Source organism: Myzus persicae, unplaced genomic scaffold (genome assembly GCF_001856785.1).
Source record: "Myzus persicae strain clone G006 unplaced genomic scaffold, MPER_G0061.0, whole genome shotgun sequence".
Classification (NCBI taxonomy): Eukaryota; Metazoa; Arthropoda; class Insecta; order Hemiptera; family Aphididae; genus Myzus; species Myzus persicae.
This window is the reverse complement of record NW_019104267.1, coordinates 212,423-234,972: the sequence shown is the minus strand read 5'-3', so window position 1 is coordinate 234,972 and position 22,550 is coordinate 212,423. Positions and strand designations below refer to the sequence as shown.

Below are 22,550 nucleotides of genomic sequence, written 5' to 3'. Positions count from 1 at the left end.
GTACACAGTGTTCACACCCCCCTCGCCCCTCCGCCGCCGCCACAACCACCGCCGCCGCACACGAAGGCACCACCCCCCCGCCACCACCACCGCCACTCGCTAATAAGCACGGCGTTATCGCGGATGCGATGATCTATTTTTACACTCGCCTAAACTCCGTCCGTCCCTGCTGACGATGAGTCGTCCGTGTCCGCTCAGTCTCGCGCATTCGCTTTTCTTCGACTGTTCCAACAACTGTACCGTACCGACGACACACACCGGAGTGTGTAGGCACGGCGGTCATCGTTGGTTACCATAATCAATTATTATTAAATTTGTTTTTTTTTTTTTTACCACCGAACATTTCAATGATATTATATTTATAATAATATCGTCTGTAACGCCGTGACGAGAATCTCATTTTTTCCCTCCGACCAATAGTATTTATAATATTAATCATTTCTCTAGAGAGATGGCTCATTTCCGAAAAACCAAAAAAGATCACAACAAAGCGTTCATCATTTTAAGAAAGGTAAGTGCGTTTTAATTCGCTCGTGTTTGTTGTTTATCATTTTTATGGGTGTAATTTTTTTCCCGTTTTCATCGAGTACTCGACGTGAAATTTTTATACTCAATAGAGTATTCATAGACAGAATATTATAATATTATAATTAATTAACTCGCATAGTTCGTATCATGGAAATAAATTGTGATTTTTCCATCGAATCACGAATTATAGTCTCACATTTCCCTTGTTGTAATGTATAAATTATTAACAACCAATAGTTGGGATAAATACCAAGTGTACATGAGTTTTATAAAATATGTTGTCATGTGTAAACACATACTTAATAGGTTTTTTCACTTTATTTATTTTTTTTTACTTTTAACGAATAAACAATGTTATGTAATTCCTATAATTTAAAATCAATATAAAATAAAATCTAAAGGGAAAACATTGACGATATTATATATTATTGTGATGCTATTAATTTGATGTAACGATGTGTAACCTAAAATGTCTGTTTAATACAAAATATATATATATTGATTTATTTTTGAAAAAAATTAATAACATTTACTGAAAACTCAGTTAACACACTATGTTTATCTATACTATGTAATTGTGAAAATATATTAGTTTGTATGGTACATTAATAACTATTACTGAAAAATGAAAATAGTTGGAAAATATCAACATTTTTATGTAAAAATGGATGGATACATAAAATATTTATACTTACAGAATATTTAACGTAAAAAAACACAATATATGAAAAAAAACACAAACTTATTTTTGTACTTCTACGAAAGTATGAAAAACATTTTTTCCAAAACCAATGGAAAATATCTCAAATTATTATTATAAATTCATATTTTTAATACCAAACATTAAATAACACGTCGATTTTTTAGCATAAGTAAAAAAAGTATCAGTTTGTATTTTTATTTTTGAAGATAGACTAAAGTACATTGATTTATATAATTGTATAACTAAAAATTCACACATGCATATTTTACTACGATATTTGAGAAAGCATATAATCACCTTAGCTAAGGGTAGGGGGTTATCCGATGCTCTTTATGCTATTAATTTTTATCATCTAAAACATAACTAGTTAAAATTTTAAATTAAAATCTAATATAATATAAGTTTTTATTTTTAGTACAGCAATATAAATTAGTCATACAACGTACTCACACGCACACAACCCCATAGTTTGGGACAATATGTACATTGTACAAGTAGTATTTAAATATTTTTAATACTTACATAGTTTGCGCTATCTAATATTAAATCAAACTGCTCTGTATTGAACTGGCATTGTTAATATTTTTATTTGCTTGGCTTAGGTTAATATTTCACTAAAAATAGTTAAAATGATTTTCTACAACATTTTTTAGGTACTTATTTAATATTCAATAATAATATTAAAATATGCATCAAACCTCATTGTTATTGTCAAATCTGATTAGACAAATTATACATACATATTTTTTTGACAAAAATATCACTGTTATAGTCCCTTTACAGTTTTCACTTCAATACAAAAACTATTCTGCACTGCCATGAAATGTATTTAAATTATGTTACATTATATACACTTAAAAATATATGAATGCATATGTCAAAAAAATATTTTATCTTGCTGAATCTCATGAATCTAAATGATTATGTCTTACTCTATTATATATAACAACGAATGATTAAGCCAATTTTAAAATAATAATTTTATAATACATTTTAAGACCCGCCGTAGCCTCTCTAATTGAATGTTTTCTTTACTGTGTATTTTTTCCTCTAATGTTCTGTAGCTTTCGATCAAATTTAATGGTTCCTACACTTAGGTTAATAGTAAATATAAATACAAAATATGTCTGAAAGTACGAAAAAAAATACGCACCAGAAAAGTGTATTTCTATCAATAAACTTAAATACTTTATTTTATAATCTATCTTAATAAATTATTATATAATATACCATTAAAATGTTAAAGAAATTATAATAACTTGTCAACCGACAAGATATAACTAATTCTATACCTACTCTTCTTGAAATATTTTAAATTTTAATACCTCGAAAAGTTTAGCCCTAAATTATTATAGTTAACAATGAAAAATCATCCGGAATCTAGATCGATGATAATGAACAAAAAACAAGAAGTTAAAAACACGTATTTAATTCCGAATTCAGTTTTTAACATAGAAATATTTTATTTTTATCAAATATTGTCATTTGCCAACAAACTCTAATATACGCTGCTGAATTGTGCACAAATTTTGATATTGTTTTGTGGCTTACTATCATATATATATTATATTGTGGACTGTGATTTTTGATACATGTACCTATGCAATTTACATACAGACAAATTCCATAGGTTTTGAAAAAATGAACTTTCAACATTTTTACAATAATTAATATTGAAGACGAACTATTTGAGTTCAAAAATAAGAATCTATTTTTGTTGAAAATACTGTTATGTGTATTTTACAGAAAATATTTCTAAGAAGGATGAGTCGAGTCTTTATTCTTCAATATAATTTAAAAACGACTTCGATGCCACTGGCAAATTGGTATACATAACAAAAAACCAATTTTAACAAAATATTATTTTACCTTTAGGCTTTAATAACTTACATCGTTTTCCTTGATAAATGCGTATAAAGATCAAATAATAAAATACCAATATTAAATAACATAATTATTAGAAACAAATAATTTTCAAACAGATAATACATTTAGATACCTCAAAAATTATGATAATATATTAATATCTATAATATTATATTTACATTTTCTGGATTTTGCATATTCATTATTCATGTACATGTTAAAATTTAGTAAATGTATTATTTTTTTAATAATATGTTTGATATTATGTATATGATTGTTATATCAAAAAAAAAAAAAAACAATTTTTCTATTATTGGAAATGGTAATATATTTTGGATGTCGTCTTTCAAAATTAATTATCCTTTATAGGATATCGAAAAGTAAGTGAAAATTGTTTATGTTCAAAATATAATGACATCATTATACTCGTTTTATAAAAAATAAAATATTTTCCAATATGAGCACATGAAAACATAACATGTGGGCGATGAATATTTTTTTATAAAATACTTATTTTTTGATCAAATACTGAAATACTATTATATTTTTGTGTCATTCTTTGAAAAAAGCGTTATTCTTTGGGTCGCTTATAAAATGTATAATAGCTAGCTATTGCAGTCAACTGCTATACAATAATATAATACATTATAGTATACTTAAAATGGTAGGATTTTAATGCACTAAAAAGAAGAAAAGCAATAAAAACAATCTTTTAAATAAATTCGAATAAAAAAATTTACAGAAGTACAGACTATTAAAAATACAGAGTTCAAACATAACACTAACTTTATGTGCTACCTATATAATATCTGATATTCAGTTATTAAGATCAAAATCAAGATTTTAGAATCTGCGATAATTCTTTAGATGTTGATCATCAAAGCTTTTTTTTCTGCTAGAAATATAGTATCTTCAGACGCAAAAATAAAAATCATATTACATCATTGTAAAACCTATACACTCATCAACGTTCAAAATCTAAAAAAACATATAGTTGAAATTTAATTGTGCGTCTATTATATTGATACTTAAACTAAATACTAAAATATCTATTTTATAATTATTCTAATAAATATTCTATTAAATACTTGTATCGATTATTATGCTCTTGATTTTGTAGAGACATTTACCCGAAAAATCTCGGTTCAATACATTTTCCTCTCGATCGTCTATATTAAATTATTATTATGTTACATTTTCATTAATAATCTGTGTAGATTTCATCTATCGTCTATAATACTACCTACTTATTTTTATTCTTAACATTTAAACTCCATAATTTATTGCGATCAGGCTTATTTATTTCGCCTTTGTATTACTATACTGAACCACACAAATAGTTGATATATTATTCCTCTTAAATTCGTTGTTTTAGTCCATTTCAACTATATTATAATATAGTGGTTTAGTGTTTTTTTTTCCAATAATAGCAACACTTCAAAATTCCTACACTTAAATCATGTGCTGGCACATCATTACTGCAGTTCGTGCAACATACGATGTTTACTTAGTAGGACGTATAATATTATTAATATTTGTATTAGTATACTGGGTCTATTGTATGCTCGGTCCTGTTTATTTTAAGGTAAAAATGATTGATATGTAAACGCGGCTCGGATAAAAGAATATGCCCAGGTCTTCACATAGTAGCATTAATAATGATCTTAAAATATTTTTGAGGACCATTCAGACTACTCAGAGAACACCCCATGGAGGCGATTCTAATTATATAAATTCCAAAAACTATTTGGTAATCTCATATTTTTATTATTAAATAATTATTAAGTGGATAATTTTTTTGAAAATAATTTTGATGTACCTAATTCAAAATTTGAACTACTAGTTCCTCAATATTATTAAAATATTATACTAAGAATAATGATCCTTAAAAATAAAAATGGTAATAAAATAATATAAAATAGATGTAACATTGAATCTAGTACTTATTTATTAGGTATGTACATAATGCTAGAACCATTTTTACAAATTATTAATATTAATCACTAACATTTTCAAATACCATAATTCCAAACCCATAATTATGATGGACTTATTATTCTTAGTAGGTACACAAAGTTAATAAACTCAAAAACTACTCTTACGAATTATGATTTTGATATTTCAAAATTTTCAGAAAAATTAACCTCTGAATAATTTACAGTAGAAAAGGGTGGTAAGTATTCATTTAAAAAAAAATAGAAGTTTGTTTATCCATAAGATTGTCATTGAGTAAAAGAGAAAAAATCACAAGAATTTAAAAATATGATCTTAAAATATGTTGAAGAATTCCAAAAATCAAATTTTAAATAAATTTATTATTAAAGGAAGAAATGGGGGTGAGTATGTTCGGTGAATCATTCTGTAAAGAGTTATTTGTATTGAGTGTGCTAAATATTACACACATGTAGTTACTTTATCATTATATTTTTTAGAGTAGGCACTAAATTACTGTACTCAAAACTATTTTTTTAGTGAGATTCATTTTGGTAGGTAAACATATAACGACCATCGCTGTGTTTTATACACCATTATACAATTTAAGACTGTTAATATGCAATATCAATAACGACACGCGCAAGAACAATTTCCTGAATATTAAATAATATTAAATAACATAATAACAGTGGGTATTAAATCATACAAATATAGTGTTAGATACGTGGTACAAAATGTTATAATTGTAGTGATATTTAAGTATATATTATACTTTTAATTTATTACCGACAACAGGTACCCACGTAATCAATATATATTACGCTTTATGAGTTGAGTACACAAACGATGTATAGTGTATAATATTTAATTTATTTCCTCGCTAAATAATGCTCGTTAAATTAGCTATATAAAGCTTAAATTTCACGTTCCTTCTTAATTTATTTTTCATAGGTACTGCAAATTGTCTGCGTCTTATTAGTTATGTTAAGACTTTAAACGTAACTCGGGACTGTATATTATGATAATATGAGGTATTTCGTTCGTAATTCTTCATGGATTCTCTGCATATTTCGAAATCAGAGTATCTCTGTCTACGTTGTAAGCGTTTACCTTGTAAGTTGTTTTAAAAATTCTTTTTTTATTGTTTTAACTCCATGGAGTAAAGAGATGGATGCAAAGATGCATCTTTAAATTTAATTTTTCAAAGGTCTTCTACAGTTGTATTTTATATAGTAACAATAAATATATCTAAGAGCCTCTATTTTTGTTTGAATTTGAAATAATTCACTTTCTTACATCATCAATAATAAATAGCATGTCTTAATAAAAAAAATCTGTCTTGAAATTCTAGGTATTCTACGTATTCTTTTCATCTCTGTAATATAGAAGACAAATACTTAATGGGTATTTATTATTCAATAGTGGTAACAATATTTTTCTTTGACTAACAGTCCATAAAAACATAATTTAAATACTGAATTGCTTGCTTTTCTAATTCCCAATTGTATAGCAAAATATCACTACATATCATATTTCATAGTTATTATTAGAAAAATATATGGTTCATATTATAGTTGTTGTATTATTATGTAGCTAAATTGTTTTCTTTTTATTAAGTTCTCAAACTAAATATGTGCACTTACTTCTATCCCATACAAAAATCTACTCAATAAGAGGTATGTATTGATGTATCTGAGGAAAATATTTAGTTTTTTTTTAGATAAAGTTTTTATTTTCACCACACATATCATTTCACGAAGACATAATTTTTGTGACGTTTCTGATAGAGACAATGATTGATATGATAACTTGTTTGACACAATATATAGTAGGTGATTAAACTTTATAATGTCGTACACATAGAGTAATTCAAAATAAATAAAAATATAACTTTCCATTTGAAAGTCAAACATCGATAGTGTATTAAAACACGAAGTGTAAAAATTGTAAATTTCAACGAAATCATCAACATATTACATAGAGGAACTTTGTAAATCAATAAATTAAAAAGTGGTATGTTGTATGATATAAAATAATAAATAAAATTATATCACGTACCTAACTACTTACATGGTACATATATAATTTTTACTTCTTATACTTTTATATTGTCGACTGTCGTGGTATAAATAGTTTATAGCTGTTAAATAAATTACTCGTAAAATCATCATGACTTATAAATAAATGACTCCCCGTGAGTCATTAGAAATAAATATAAAAAAATACTAGGTAGGTACCTACCTACATCATAAAAACTATTTGGTTGAAATTTACTCAGAAGTTTACATTAAGCACTCGTATAAACATGATTCACCTTCGTGTAAAATATAATACATACTGAACGCGTAAGAACAGGGGTGCACCGTAGTTTGTATTGTGAATATTGGAATAGTTAACATAATTACATTATTACCTAATATTATACATTTATACCTATTACCTATGTATACTTTGTACTTCTAGTTTTACAATAATACTAAACCTATTAGTTTCCGGTCTTAGTGAATCATTAACAAATAACATTTTATATAATTTATTAGTTAACCATAAGGTGTTTAGTAAGATTTTGTTATATTTATTCGTGACATAATAATATTATTCCCATAAGTCACTAGCAAGGAAACGAAATAAATTTTCTGAGGACGTATTCGAAAGACTATAGTACTGGAACTTCCAATACTTAACATTTTATCCTTCCTTCACAAAACCTGATTGGATTAGTAAATTATTTGGTAGGTATCTAAACTAATATTATGTAAAACTATCTTAATTCATCACTAGGTACTATTAATATTATTAATACTATTTATTATTCGTAGTTTAATATTTTATTGTATTAATATTTTACTATAGAAAAAAAAGAAAAATATCACCCTCACTAATAATGTAAAATATGTTGTAAGAACAATGAACTCCCAATGCTATGAAGGTTATTATTTTTCTTAAGTAAAAAAAAAAAAAAAATATTATTATTATTACTATATACTTACTACATTTTACATTTATCAAATACATAGACGAATTTAGGCGTAGATAAATAGGATGCCGCGCCCAATGCCCATATTATATGTATTATTACATCCATCGAAAGGACGTGAACATAAAAAAATATACTGTGAATATTGTGAAGTGCTCGATTATTTGTTCTCATAGTCCATTACGATATTATAACATAGCTATTTTGAGTGACATAGCAATTAATTACCCATTATGATTCCTGTGAGCAATAAAAGTTAGTGTTTGTGTATTCACAGTAAAGGTAATAATATATTCAGAAATCAACCAAAAGTGAAAACCGATGAGAACACGCCACAACCTATGCGGTCCAATCTTCGACAAATTACCGGCCAGGAGAAGGCTGTCTTACTCAGGAAGACGTTCAGGATCTTCTATAAAATGGTAGAGGAGATCCTGTCTCTAGAGGAGGAAGAAGAGAGGACAAAGCAGACGGGGGGGGGGGATTAAGCAATGTGCAAACAGTTCAGCCCTCATGTGGCAGTGCCATAAAAAAAAAAAAAACGATTTGTTGTCATCGATATCCATTACGTAGGTAGTTATTAGTTCGATAAAATTCACTTGCAATATTGTCAAATCGGAACTTCAAGCTGTTTATATATTGTTGTCGTGCGTAACTTAATCTCTTGTTCCATTAACTTTTATTACATTTAGTGTTCACTGTTTCAGCCGTTTTTACTTTTTAATTTTTATAATGGCAAGTGTGCACCTTGAAATCCTTACTCGAATTCTTATGTTATATTCCCACTCAGCTCGAATCATAAACTTATAAAGTGTTACTAGACAAAAATTGTATAAATCACGAAATGTATCTAATCTAAAAAAATATCTATATTTATACAAAGATATATTCGAACAGTTTATAAATGTAGAGTTGTTCTCTAGTTTTTTTTTATATTTAAATTATCAATATTATCAGAAAAGGATTTATCTTTTTTACGGCTTTAGCCACTAACTAGAAATTTGCTACCCTACAAGGGTATAACAAATAGATAAATTACAAATAGGTAAAAAATTTTAATATCCCATTCAAAATACTCTAAATATTAAATATAATATACAATAGTACTTAAATCCATTTTAATTTTTAGACTACTTTTTTCTGGCTTTTAGTTATTTATTCTACTTTAAAAAAATTTCAATGGATGTCCGCCAAATTTGAATGAAATCCTATAATGATAATTTTCATGAATTATGAACCATCATTAATAAAACAAAATTAAAACCATTGTTTGGAACATAAAGTAAAAAATTACAATTTAAAACAGTTTTTATAAAAATAGGCATACACAGCAGCTGATGTTATAATAAATATTTTTAACAACAATGCATAACTTAACTATTTTAATTTTAGAACTTGCTTTAAAAATATTTTCTTAGTACTTAGATTTACCTAAGGAACCTAGGCATTTCTTGTTGATTTGTAAACTTCTCCGACACAAGACACGCGCCAATATCACTCAAACAAAGACCGTATAAATGAAAAATAATATAATACGATTTTTTCTGTTTCCTGAGATTAAAGATCGTCTTAAGGGTAAAAATGTAATACTGACGAGAAAGTTAAAGCTAAAGTTAAACGATGGTTCAATGCTCAAGCTGAAGAATTTTATTTGGACGGAATTTCTAAACTAGTAAATCTTTGGTAAAAATTTATCACCCTAGAAGGTAGTTATGTTGAAAAATAATAATATATAAATAAAAACTAATTTATTACACATGTGTTTGAAATTTTGTATTCTATATATAATTGTTTTAAAACTAAGTGTTAAGAGGCTTTACTTATCACACCGCGCTCGTAATTATTACCGACTCAAGTTTTTACTTTTACGCCGACTATACCAGCGAAGCTCAATGTGTTAAACTGAGTATTATCAAAAATTATTTTCTGTAAAATACACATACGAATTAATATATATACAATATTATTTCTCATAAATATAAAGTTATTAATTCCATTTTTTTTTTTGTATACGTATGATTTTAATGAAGCACTGCAAAATATTTTTCATTCCCTAAATTCTGATGCCCTAGGCAGCTGCCTGCAGCTGAATACACTGCTTAATGAGAAATCTGAAATATCATTATCAACAATTAATATTTTACCTTGATTGTGTAGTGGCTTACTCGAGTCACTTATTGTAATTATTTGATATTATTTTGTTGGTAGCTATTTAAAAATGGAAGCTGTTTCTTTTTTAAAAATCCATTATTGTTAATTTTTTAATGCAATACACTGAATAAAAAAAAAAATACAAATAAAATGTTTTGGTGAAAATTACCATCTGCCAGATAGATATAAAGAATACACCGTATCCACCACTTTATTTTTTCTAAAAGACTAAAAACGTCACATTTTTTATATCATTTTATTTGTTTTGTTGTATCATTTTGAAAAAAACAGATTACACGAAAGACATTAAAATTGTTTCTATAAACCATCATCTTCAACAACTGTGATTATCAATCAATTTTTTTAAATACAATTACCATCCCCCCCTTACAAAAAAAATGTATTTATTTTTCTAAATGATCTTCAAAAATAACACGTGGGCACATATTTTGTGTCGATACACGCCTACAGATGCCATTTCATATAGGTAAAATGCATGTCCCTGGTGTTGGAGGGAAGACTTTGTTCAATTTGAAAAATATGTCAATAATTTGTAAATTAATTTGCAAGATATTGGCATACTATTCCAATTTATCGAGCATTTTGTTAAGAAGTCAACAGTTATTATAATTAATAATTCTTGTAAGAGTTTGTTAAATAGATGTGTAACATTGATCAACAATTATTACATTTGTTTATTACCTATATTAATTAATGATTCTTATACGAGTTTGTTAAGCATATGTATACAAATTATCAACGGTTCCTTATATTTTGTTATACCTGTACTCAACTACATGCGATATCTTTTGGCTTCTTGATATATGATAATATTATGATGGATATTATAAACTTTTATGTATTGTTCAATACCATAGATTGTTAACGAATGTAAAGGGTAATAATCGTCTTATTTAAGCTTAAGGCTCCTATACATCTAATACTTAAGCATTTATATATTATATATTATAATGTAATAAGTATAATACTGTTGAATAAGTAGGTATATACTTGATACCACAGTATTACTTGTTCATTTAAGAAAACGCACTTTATTAAGTTGCCACTTGTCCATTTCGACTAAGTTGGGTGAATTAAAATTTCGTTACGTCTTATGTATATTCTGATTCGAAGTACCCCATACAATGGTTATTGTACCTATATAATACTGGTATTGTACCCTTGCATTGTATTTTTCGTTGAACAAAATTGCGTTTCTAACAGGGCAAATGATAATAATAATGAAATAATGTTGCATACTTATTTGAAAACCTCGATACAGTTCCAATAACTGTACAATGTTATAATTATAATAATTGCATTTAACAGTATTCTGACACGTGTGAAGTAGGTAATTAAAACGATTGTTGTAATAATTATGCATTGCACTTTTCACTCCTACGCAGTTTAGTTTAATAATTAAACATGTCACAAATATTTATCAGGGCCGTGCAAATAATACTGTCCATTTTCGCCACTGCAATGATTGTTGTGCATTTCTGTTTGTAAATAATAATAATATGTAAATCGTTACAGGGCTGTGGGTACAAACATATGTTATTATATACTTTTAAAAATAGTACCTACTTGGTCTGCTGTTAGATTGTAACGGAGTACGCATCCTCGAAAATTGGTCCTTTCCGAGTTCCAACACATAGTATTGAATGCAATTTGCGTATTACGGTGAGTATAGGCAACATGTATCACAAACACCGCATCGACCAATCAGAAATAGGCACCACTTTAAAAGTCGATTTGCCGGCCACCTATTCAAATTACAAATAATTAAAATACATCTACGGATAGAGGAGATCACACAGATACCAATCCGACCTTTGTAGGACAAATACCGGGCGAATAACACAAGAAACCGTACGGGCAGCAAATCGGCCGCCCGGATAATATGTTTATTCTTTACTCTTCGGTACGGTAACCAATATAATGTATACCGGTGGATTTGGACACATTAAATCACCCTTCATCCATTGTCCAACCTGAACACACATCAAGCTTCAAGACTCGGAACCGAAGACACAAAGCAGTAACACTCGTGAACACGAGGCGGCGGACTTTTAGAAGAAATTGTGCGAAGAACGATTCCAGTGGCGGCAAACGTAGGTACACAAGAACGTAACAACGATCGAACCCGGTGAAGTAAAGGCAAGAACGAGGCGACGATCAACGACAACGACGCCGTTTAATTGATAAAGTATATCAAATACTGCTTACGGACCTCGACACCACTAGCACCTTCCGAAATAACGGTTGACTACCAGCGGCTTTACACGCGGTCGTCATCCACCTTAGCCACCGGTCATGCAGTGTTCCTCGTGGTCGTGGCAGCGATCTCTCTCTCAATCCATCTACCATAGCGATTGACCATAAAAAAAGTCCCTTTCAGGACTATTAATGAAGGCCCACCCGGCCCGCCTATTCAGGCGTTCGCTCCGGGCCGCTTCTGACCGCGGAAATGTATTGCGGACTCATCCCTATCGTACAAATTTCCTAATAAGTGCCCCCCAAAATATTGTATATTTGTATCATAGTCGTACCTCTACGGGTCCGATACCGCCAGTCACGGCCCGGATTAAATTTACACACATGTAAGCAAATTTGTAATATCGAAAATAAAGTATACGTGATACCATAAATTGGCATTATAAATTATTTAAAAAGATAAGATAGGTCGCCTAGTGTCGGCGTACCGTATCAAGATAACAAAACTTGAGGTATTTTCCCACAATTGTTGAGTTTATATTATTCAAAAATCAAAATGCTCTCATCAAAATAATATATTTACAGTATCAGAAATCAAAAACAATAAATCACTTATACGTTTTAAAAACAACCAATCGTCAATTATCAAATCTAATAAGCTATCTATATAGTTTTACCTATACTGTTTTTTTCATAGATATCCGATGACGATGATCGTGGAAGACCATTCATAGAAGTGGCATTTAGTGGATATGTAGGAAATCGTAACTGCATACTTATAACTTATAAGTTATTAGTTATTATTACAAATTGTAAATGAGACTATACTATTTTATTGGGATCCCATATTAATAACTATAGGTTATTATTTATAAATTATCATAATTACTAGTTTACAAGTAATTCATTTTACTGCGAGTGTGTTCCTTAGAATGTTATATGTATGTACCAACACTGAAATATTATAATATTGGTAAGTAAGAGTTTCAAGTTCCCTCAAATAATGTTTTAAATTACAAAAAATAATTAAAATAGTTGTTATTTGTTAAAAATATTTTGAACTTCAAATGTCTATACAAAAATGTGCAACAATATTATATATAATTAGACTTTTGGGTTTCAATTAGAACTGCTTATGAGGAACCTAGTGTATTACAGTTCTAAGCCTAAACTATACAAATTCAACATTTTATAACTTTTTAACAATAGTTACAAAATAATTTAGAAATTTTTATTTTTATACATTTTGTAGAAATTTGAATTGAAATTGCTGATATATTTTTAAATTTTTAAAAGAACAATTTTGGTGTGTGGGATATCTTGTATAGTTTTATTACATTTTGAAGCTCTTTGGCAAAATGTATCAATTATTGTTATCAAAATGTATAGAAAAAAAATTTAAAATGGCTAGAAATATCTAACGTATTGTTTGAATATTTTAAAAATATTATTAACCTAGAAAATGATAATTTAAGTAACAGTAGAATGTTTCAAATTTTTACGATTGATTTTTTATGAATTACAACAACAAATATAAAATCTTTATTTTTATTTCTACTTTTTTTTTAATTGCAGAATTAAAAACATATGTGTAATCATCATGTAATACATTTTAAAACTTTTTGACATAACATACATTTTATTAACATTTAAAGATATTACGATTAGGAAATGTTAAATGTCTATAAATACTAAATAGCTGAGAGAGAGTCAATATATATTAAAAAGTATATCATGTAAAGAAATACAAAAAATAGTGTTTGTCTTTGTACTATAAACATGTGGTGAAAATGTCAAGTCAAGTATCTACGGGTATTAGTTTTTGAATTACAATATCTAATAACAAAATCGATTTTGTCAAAAACTAGTTTTGCGTAAAATATTCTGTTTCACTATATCGTTCCTCTCAGAATGTTCCTATTGATTTTACAATCTGTATATTTTTTTTTGTGTCTGTCATCACGTTTTGAGACAGTAAAATGCTTCGATTTTCTACTTTAGCATCTTTTCTGGTCGTAAAGTGAATCTAGTTGGTAGTTTTGTTTTGGGGGTAAAAAGTAAAAATTCCTAATACTTTCCATAGACGTCAGGGAAAACAAACAAAAATTAAGGTAAAACTGCTATTTATACACAAAAAATATTGTTTTAGAAAATATTTTTTTTTTTTGTGTGTAACTATACAAAAATGACTGTAGATGCATGACATTATCATCAAATGTTTATATTGCAATGTTCTATACACCATACAATTTTCAAAATATCTTGACTCTTTTTTAAATATTTATATGCATAAGAAAATTTCGATTTGTATTAGTTTAATATAATCATTTTTATTAAACTATTTAAATAATAAGTTTCATAAAATAAATATTGCTACACTTTTCATTAGGTTTTGTTTAATTATTGTCGATAAAAAAATGTTTCACACGGTCAAACAATTTCAAAATTTAATATATGGTTCCTCATAAGTCATTGCTATAAGAAATTAGAAGAAACGTTCGATAAAAATTTTTTATGAGCGTCTTTAATTAGAATTTTAACAAAATTCATCAAGCTCACAGAATTTCAAAATATTTTGAGTTAGAAAGTCTTACATTTTTTAACTTTATACATCTACAATTCAAAAATCTAATACCAGATTTCGCCTATGTTTTTCTACATTTTGCTAAATACAAGCTTACCGGCAAACATTTTCTGTTAGAGTTTCAAGTGATACCTATATTAGATATTCACCCGTAAATCAACAAATTCTTATAGAACAATTTTCTGAGAAATTTTCTTGCGAAATACTTATAATGCACAGGTACGATTTTTTTTATAAGTATTTAAAGTTCAAATTTTGACCAAAATTTCAATTTTGTAGTTAAAAATGTATAAAATGTTCAATTTATCCTGGGATTGAAAATGCAATAAAAGATTCTCATAATTAATAGTATATACTGTAACCAAACAATTTAATAAAATATGAAACAGCGTTGTTTATAAACATTTTATGTTCAAATTTGGAAGAAATTAGATATTCAAATGAAGAATAACGACTATTTTACTTATTTAGTTGTAACTTAAAAATATTATTCGTAAGTACTTGAAACTTTTAAAATAGATATTGTTATATTTTATGCATACAACGAAATTTCAAAATATAATTTCGTCAAAAATTAACTGAACCTACTGCAATATACTCCATTCTAAATAAGTGTGAATAAAAACTGCTTAGCCCTTGGGCTGCCCGGAGCAGTATAGAACCTCTGCAGTGATTGGCCAGTAGTCGGTAGTACACCTAATTCAGTTGATTTTCAAATATTATTACAAATACCTACAACAATCTTATAATTAAAATGAATAATCAAAAAACACAACATTGTTTTCCACTTTGATCATGTTTATCAAATTTTTTGATATTTCAAAATCCTCATTGCCGACGACGTTCATATATTGACATACCAGTTGTTCACTGGGACTAAGCGAAAAGTTTAAGACGAAATTGTATTAAAACAGTAACAATTGAGTGTAGTTTTTTCTTTGAAAATATTTTATTTTTTTCATCAAATAATAGCCAATTTTATTGTTCGTTAAATTTTTTAAATTAAAGAACTTTTAAGGTATTGAATCCTAGGCCTTCTCATTATAAAAAGCTCATATAGAAAACCAAATAATGCAGCCATTTGTAGCCATATTATGAATAATTGTAAACACACAACTAACTCTGCAGTGCCGCCAAAAATATAATAAAAAATTAATAATCAACACCAAAAAACTTAATTCATTGTATCGAAGCATTTATAATTAATTCGAAACTGCAAACAAAATATGTACCTAGTGCATTTCTGAGATGAACCTTTAATAATTGTCCCCCGTAGTCTATAAACATTAATAATAAAATAAACAAATTACACAACAGTGATATTATATTAGAACCAACATAACATACCAAGGACAATCGTTATAGATGAATGCAGGCTTAGTATAACGTAGTTTTTAGGGGCCCAAAAAAAATCATGAATAAAGCTTGTAGTGTAACAGGATTAAATCATAAATTATCTAATTGGATTTTAGTATTATGTGATTGTAGAAGTAAAATTAGGGTGTTGGGTCTCGTACGAATAAAAACAATTGTTGGACCCATCAAGAGAAATAGTTCGCCACTCCGTTAGATTAAGGTAATAGTTTAACTAAATTCAATTCTATTAAGTCTAGGGCTCGGAAGTTATAGAAGTTAAAATCAATAAAATGTGCAAAAAATCTAAAATGTACAAAAAAATGTAGGCATAATATATAAAAACAAATTATTCCAAATTCGGAGAAAAATGATAACTTATTAATTATTAGTTACATAATAGTAAACTAGATAATATTACATGTAGTTTTTATTTTCATTATCATTAAAAATAACTATAATATTAATGAAAAACTGGTTGTCAGAAATAATAATATGTTGTCATGATAGTAATGAAAAAACGGTATTATCAAAAGCTTTATTATTGTGGAAAAATTTGCTTTTAGTTCTACTTAAAACTTTAACTAAAGAATCTTTAGAAAATAAAAGGTTAAACCTATGTTTAATAATTGAGAATCAAATAAATAAGGTATTAAAAGAAAAATGTTTAAAAAATATTAAATATGATGAGTAACAATAAGCTGAAATTACAATATTTTTTATTAAAATATTGACGAAAGTATGCTAAAACAATATGCATTTGAATTTTTCACATCATCGTCTTATATACAGTTGTCATTTTATAGCATAGTCACTGCCATATAAATCGAGAATATTTAGAAAAAGTATCCAACTCCTAAAACTACCGAACCCTGCTGTAAGAACGTAACTGTAGCCCTTATACAGTGCTTACAATACTTACATGGTATACAACACGTATAGGTATGAACGTATAATATGTGACATTGCAGCCGCATTTAAACTCTATATAATTGATGAAGAATTCAAGAATGTATTATCTTATACACTGCAGCCGGCTTTTCGAGTGAACACTTTATTGAGCATATACCTACCCATATGTATAATGTATATATATATGTACACGTTATATTAATACCTAATCCTATTACGGAGGGGCTTCTAAACTTTATAAACACAGAGAATACATAATAAACTTTAACACCGATGGATCATTACCCATCGCACTGTATAATACTTGCACATTATATAAACTATATAGATTATACAGTTTATAGGTACGTGTGAGACTCGTCACATTTATATTACACCTGTATGTTTGTATAATATTATCTTTTTTACCGTGATTCATTATTTGACAGTTCGACACATATACAACTACGAAAATGTATGCACTTACTCAGAATCACTTTTTATTATTAGTTATCTCCAACTCGCTTTGTTAGCTATTGTTATTAATATTTTACGACTATACGATTACCGACGACCCTTATCGGTAGTGTATGAAAGTATGATAATGTACGAAATATTACCTTCTATAATAAATAATTAATGATAATAATAAATTGTCACCTGTCGATTATTTTCTAACAGCATTTAATTGTTATTTATTGTTGTTAATATTGTTGATGTTTTAATGCCGTTCGCATTATTAAGGATTTATGGAACTCAACTTTGACAAAAAATGACGCTGTGGATTTGTTTCGAATAGTCATATACTCATATGGTATTTTACGATTAAAATTGAAATAGAAAATGCAGAAGATATAAATAGATATATGGAATTGGAATAGTTCAATAGTTGCTAATCAGTAATCAGTATAGTTGGTTATCATTTGTAAAGTTGCTCGGTTTATATGTGCTTGGACTGAATAATTTGCCTATTTGGCGTGAGAAAATATAATTCTATCTTATGATAGTCTATATTAACTTAACAGTTAACACTGTGGTAGACATTAGCTTAAATTTTAAACATTAAAAAAATGTTTAGGTAAACAAGAAAAACCTATACACTGGTAGTCTTAGACAGTATATAGTAATTAGAGATAGTCTGAAATAAGTCTTTATAAAGACAAATATTTTAATAGATGGAAAATGACATATAATGTGAACTGTGACTGTGAGAAACAAACATCAAATCATTTTTAATTCATATATAAAATATACCTAGCAAATAGCAGATGTGAATTAAAAGATTTTATTTGATTTCTCATACAATAGGTAACCTATCTATATCTGATTTTCAGAAATAACACGTGGACAGAATAATAATAATCCCCGATTTATCCAGTATCTTTACATAATTATATTAACAACATACGTGCTATTTCCGGGGATTGCTCATGGAGGTCAGCTCCCATTTTGTTCCCTTTGCATTTCACCGAATTAATTTTTCGAGTAACTTAATATAACTTATAAATTACAAATTCTACATTAATTAATTATGTTATATATTTGTATTTGTACAAAATTTGCATACGCCATTATGAGGTACATTTTATAAAGTCATAAATTCGATTTGCATGATAATAATATTATAAAACAAATAATCATATAAAAAAAATTAAAACGTTTTTTTTTTTAATAAGTTGAAATTATTCGTTGTGCTTAATTAAATAATTCATTTTGTCTAAATAATCAATCCATTTCATCTGCGGATGATCGCTTGTCACTCTCTCTTTAAGACACCAAATTCTTTGTTCGAGCTTTCATTATTTTTATTTATTGTAAATTATTTTAATTTGATTTCCACGTTGGAGAAGTTTCGTGTCATATTCAATTTTTACGTGTTCTTTTTGTTTTATATAATTATCGGGTATTTATCAAGCAATACCTTCAGAATTTAGATAGTATAGGTATAGAACTAAGATTGTTTCATATTTCACTGTGTCTATTTATAGCTTTACAAATCACAAATTCACGAACAAAAAATAATTTGAGAATTATGCTTTGAAATGAGTCGTTTTCAAAATGGGATTAATTTGAAGGCGAAATGGCACAGTAGCGAAATGAAATGGCGGCGAAACGAGATACGACTCTCATGGATTTATTATCTAAACATAAATTAATTGTAACCACTCCATTAAAAAAAATAATTTAATAACAATTAATCAATGATTAAAATACAAAATTAAAATATATATTTTAGATTCTGAGCTTAGCGATGAATGTATTTTAAATATGTTTATTTACCTATTGTTTACTTTTAAATAAATTATTCATAGAATGTCACGATTCTCGTCTTTTTGCTATACCTAACTTACTGTCGATAATTAAGTGCCAAGTGATCGTACTGTTATTTTATACGGAAACAGTTTTGAAAAGATTATGTATTTATTAGATATTACTAGGGTTAAGATGTTGATGACCTAGAAAAATGCTAAAATGCCCTAAAAACTAAAAAAATGAATTAAAAAAAATCTACTTAAATAAGTGAACAAATTGCATTTAAAAATAATAACTTTTATTAGAAATATGGGTATGATAATGGGTGTCAGATTAATTTAAAATAAGAATTGTAATATTAATAGACAATAGTATACATTCAAATTGTAAGCATTATATAAATGATTAAAAATAAATTAAAAAGTAAGGTATAAATTTAAAAAAATTTTATCAAAAATATTTTCATTGATATTGCACTGTAGCATTGTATAATTAAAATGTGTCTTATGTTTTCAAACAAAAGACGACGACGAGCGACGTCAAACAGTTAATAAATGATAACAAAACTCCAAATCAACTAACGTTATGTGTGCATACTTGAAGTAGATCATGTTATCAGTAATTAGGTCTTCTAGAATATCTCCTCCCTTGTGCCTTTGCCATCGAACATTTTAGAGATGTTATAGTTACAATTTGAAATCCATTTTTCTTCAAATGACATTCTCCATTTTGGTTGCTATTGTTTGTCCAATTTTATTTTGGGATTTTTGAATTAAAGACACAATTTTTTTAGACATTTAATTGACTCTGATAATAACATCCCGGACTTCTCCAACTGTATTATTTCCGAAGGTATAAATCTAAAATTAGATTTTAAATAAATTAAATTTGTTTCCAAACTTGGGTTTAACACTTGCTCTCTCTTTAATTTATCACTACGTAATTTCAGCAGCTTCAATATTTAGGCTCTAATTGCGCCAATGTAAAATGTAAGAGAACAATAGCAAGTATATTTATTTAAAGTATTTTATTAGTTATTAATTATTCTTTTATTTCTTTTCACCTTAGTATTTAACATCTTGAATTTAATTCTGACGATAGTTATTTCTATTCTGATACTTTATCTCTTCAATACATCACATCAATCATTATGTTAATCATTTTTATCTTTAGAAGTTATCACTGATTGAGCATTCACCGCCTGCGCTTCGTTCTAAAACTAAGCCTTATTCAATTTTAGTGAGTTACTGTTGGAATCAAAGTTATTAGTCGAAGAGTTGCGATTTATTATTTTAAGTGTAAAAATATAAAATATAGGTACATATATATGTTGTCATATTTAATCAAAAGAATTTTGAATGTATAAATATAGTAATAAAAAAAAAGCCAAGCGCGATTATTATGTTTACTTTTATAATAAATAATAATTCCTATGTTCACGAATACCACTATTCAGGTCACAGAAATTTATTTTAAATATTTTGTTGGACGTATAGATTTATACAAGTGAAATTATTATATATATTTTAAAAATAAATATAAAATTAAATTATTAAACACGTGGGCTTCTTTACAACAACTACGATAAATAATTACGTAATTCATTTGAAATGTATAATATTTGATAAGATTGCTTCGACTGTATAATATAATGTATAAAATATGTAAAGTAAAAATATATTATTTACTATTCTTGATGGAATATTAGATATATTATTATTTATTATAAAAGCATATATTTGTAACATATATTATTGTTATTCACTTTTAAAAGAGTATGTACCAAATTTCCGTAGAATAGTGTTAACAGGTATAATTGTGGCGTAAGAAAACAGCTTAAAATGAATTAAAATATTTTGAAAATTTCACTTTTTTTATGGCATCAAATGCATGGTTATCAGCCGGTCGGAACACTTGTAAGTGTGGCAAGGATTTGTTACTAAAAATCTCAGTGGTCACCCATCTAGGAACTAGTAACACCGGCCGGTTAGCGGTTAAAGTGCGTAAGCAACTAAATGTAGACACCTATACTTTTATGTTATCCAAAGATCGAGTTGAATCGATTCTAATCAAGGTCACTTCTTCTTCTTCCTGTGGTAAATTGTTAGTTGCTACCAGTACATCGGGTTGGTAGTATAATAATAAAAAAATTATAGTAGTTTAAACTGTAACGTGTTAATTGTCAGGGTGAGTAACTATGAAATTTGGATTATTGATCTATTATATATATAACAACTAATTGTGTTAACATACTTATATACAATATTACAACAGTACAACACTATTACATAGGTAATTACTAATTAGTGTTAATATATAGGTACAAGATACTAGATACCTACACGTTTACCTCAAAATACGTAATACAAGATAAGAAACGCTTGTAAGGCGTTTTGTATAGGCAATAAAAATAATTTTTTGTACTGGTCGTAGTAGGGTATACTTTGTACGTACGAATGGTCATGAACTCATGTATAGTGATTTGGTGTTAGAGCTTTAGAGAACTTGTTCTCGCACTTGCGGTATCATGTCGATAATTTTACAATAATATGTTACTTAAAATATAACTGCTAAACTGATCAATTTTCATTTCATCGATCCAATGATACGAATTTTGAGTTTCAAAAACAAAGTTTGGTCATTTTTACATTTTTAGAGGTTAAATTTTATTTGTACCTGGATGCTTAAATTTGCTTAGAAGTCGTTAGTGGAATCTATAGAAGACAAGACTAGGAATCCAAATCTTTTTTCAAAATCCATATGGCGTAATTAGATCGAATAGTATGTTGGAATAAAAATAAGTATTTTATCATGGTAAACAGTCCGTTTCGAAATCCCATTTATAGCCAATGGTCAAAATAATATAATAATTTTATAATAAATTGTATTACGACGCGTGATAAATATAAATCGAATAGAAAATATAAATACCTACACGCGAGACTAGTCTATTGTACGTTACGTCCAAGACAGTCTGGCGCGGCGGTGAGGAGAAGGCCGCGTAGTGTTTATATTTAAATGCGCTCGTGGAATTTTATTCTAAAGCGGTGTTTGGATGCAGAAAGTCACGGTACAGATCCGATGGCCGGGTG

General features: G+C 27.5%; 1 protein-coding gene across 1 annotated transcript in view; it reads left to right on the top strand.

Annotated features, from left to right (window-relative positions):
• The first annotated feature begins 208 nt into the window (after positions 1-208).
• The window catches only part of LOC111040721 (voltage-dependent L-type calcium channel subunit beta-1-like), a 65,120-nt gene continuing 42,778 nt past the window's right edge, over positions 209-22,550 (top strand). The window contains exon 1 of the mRNA XM_022324728.1: positions 209-511. Coding sequence (XP_022180420.1) covers positions 452-511 — 60 coding nt within the window. The 5' untranslated portion in view covers positions 209-451. The remainder of the gene's footprint in view (positions 512-22,550) is intronic.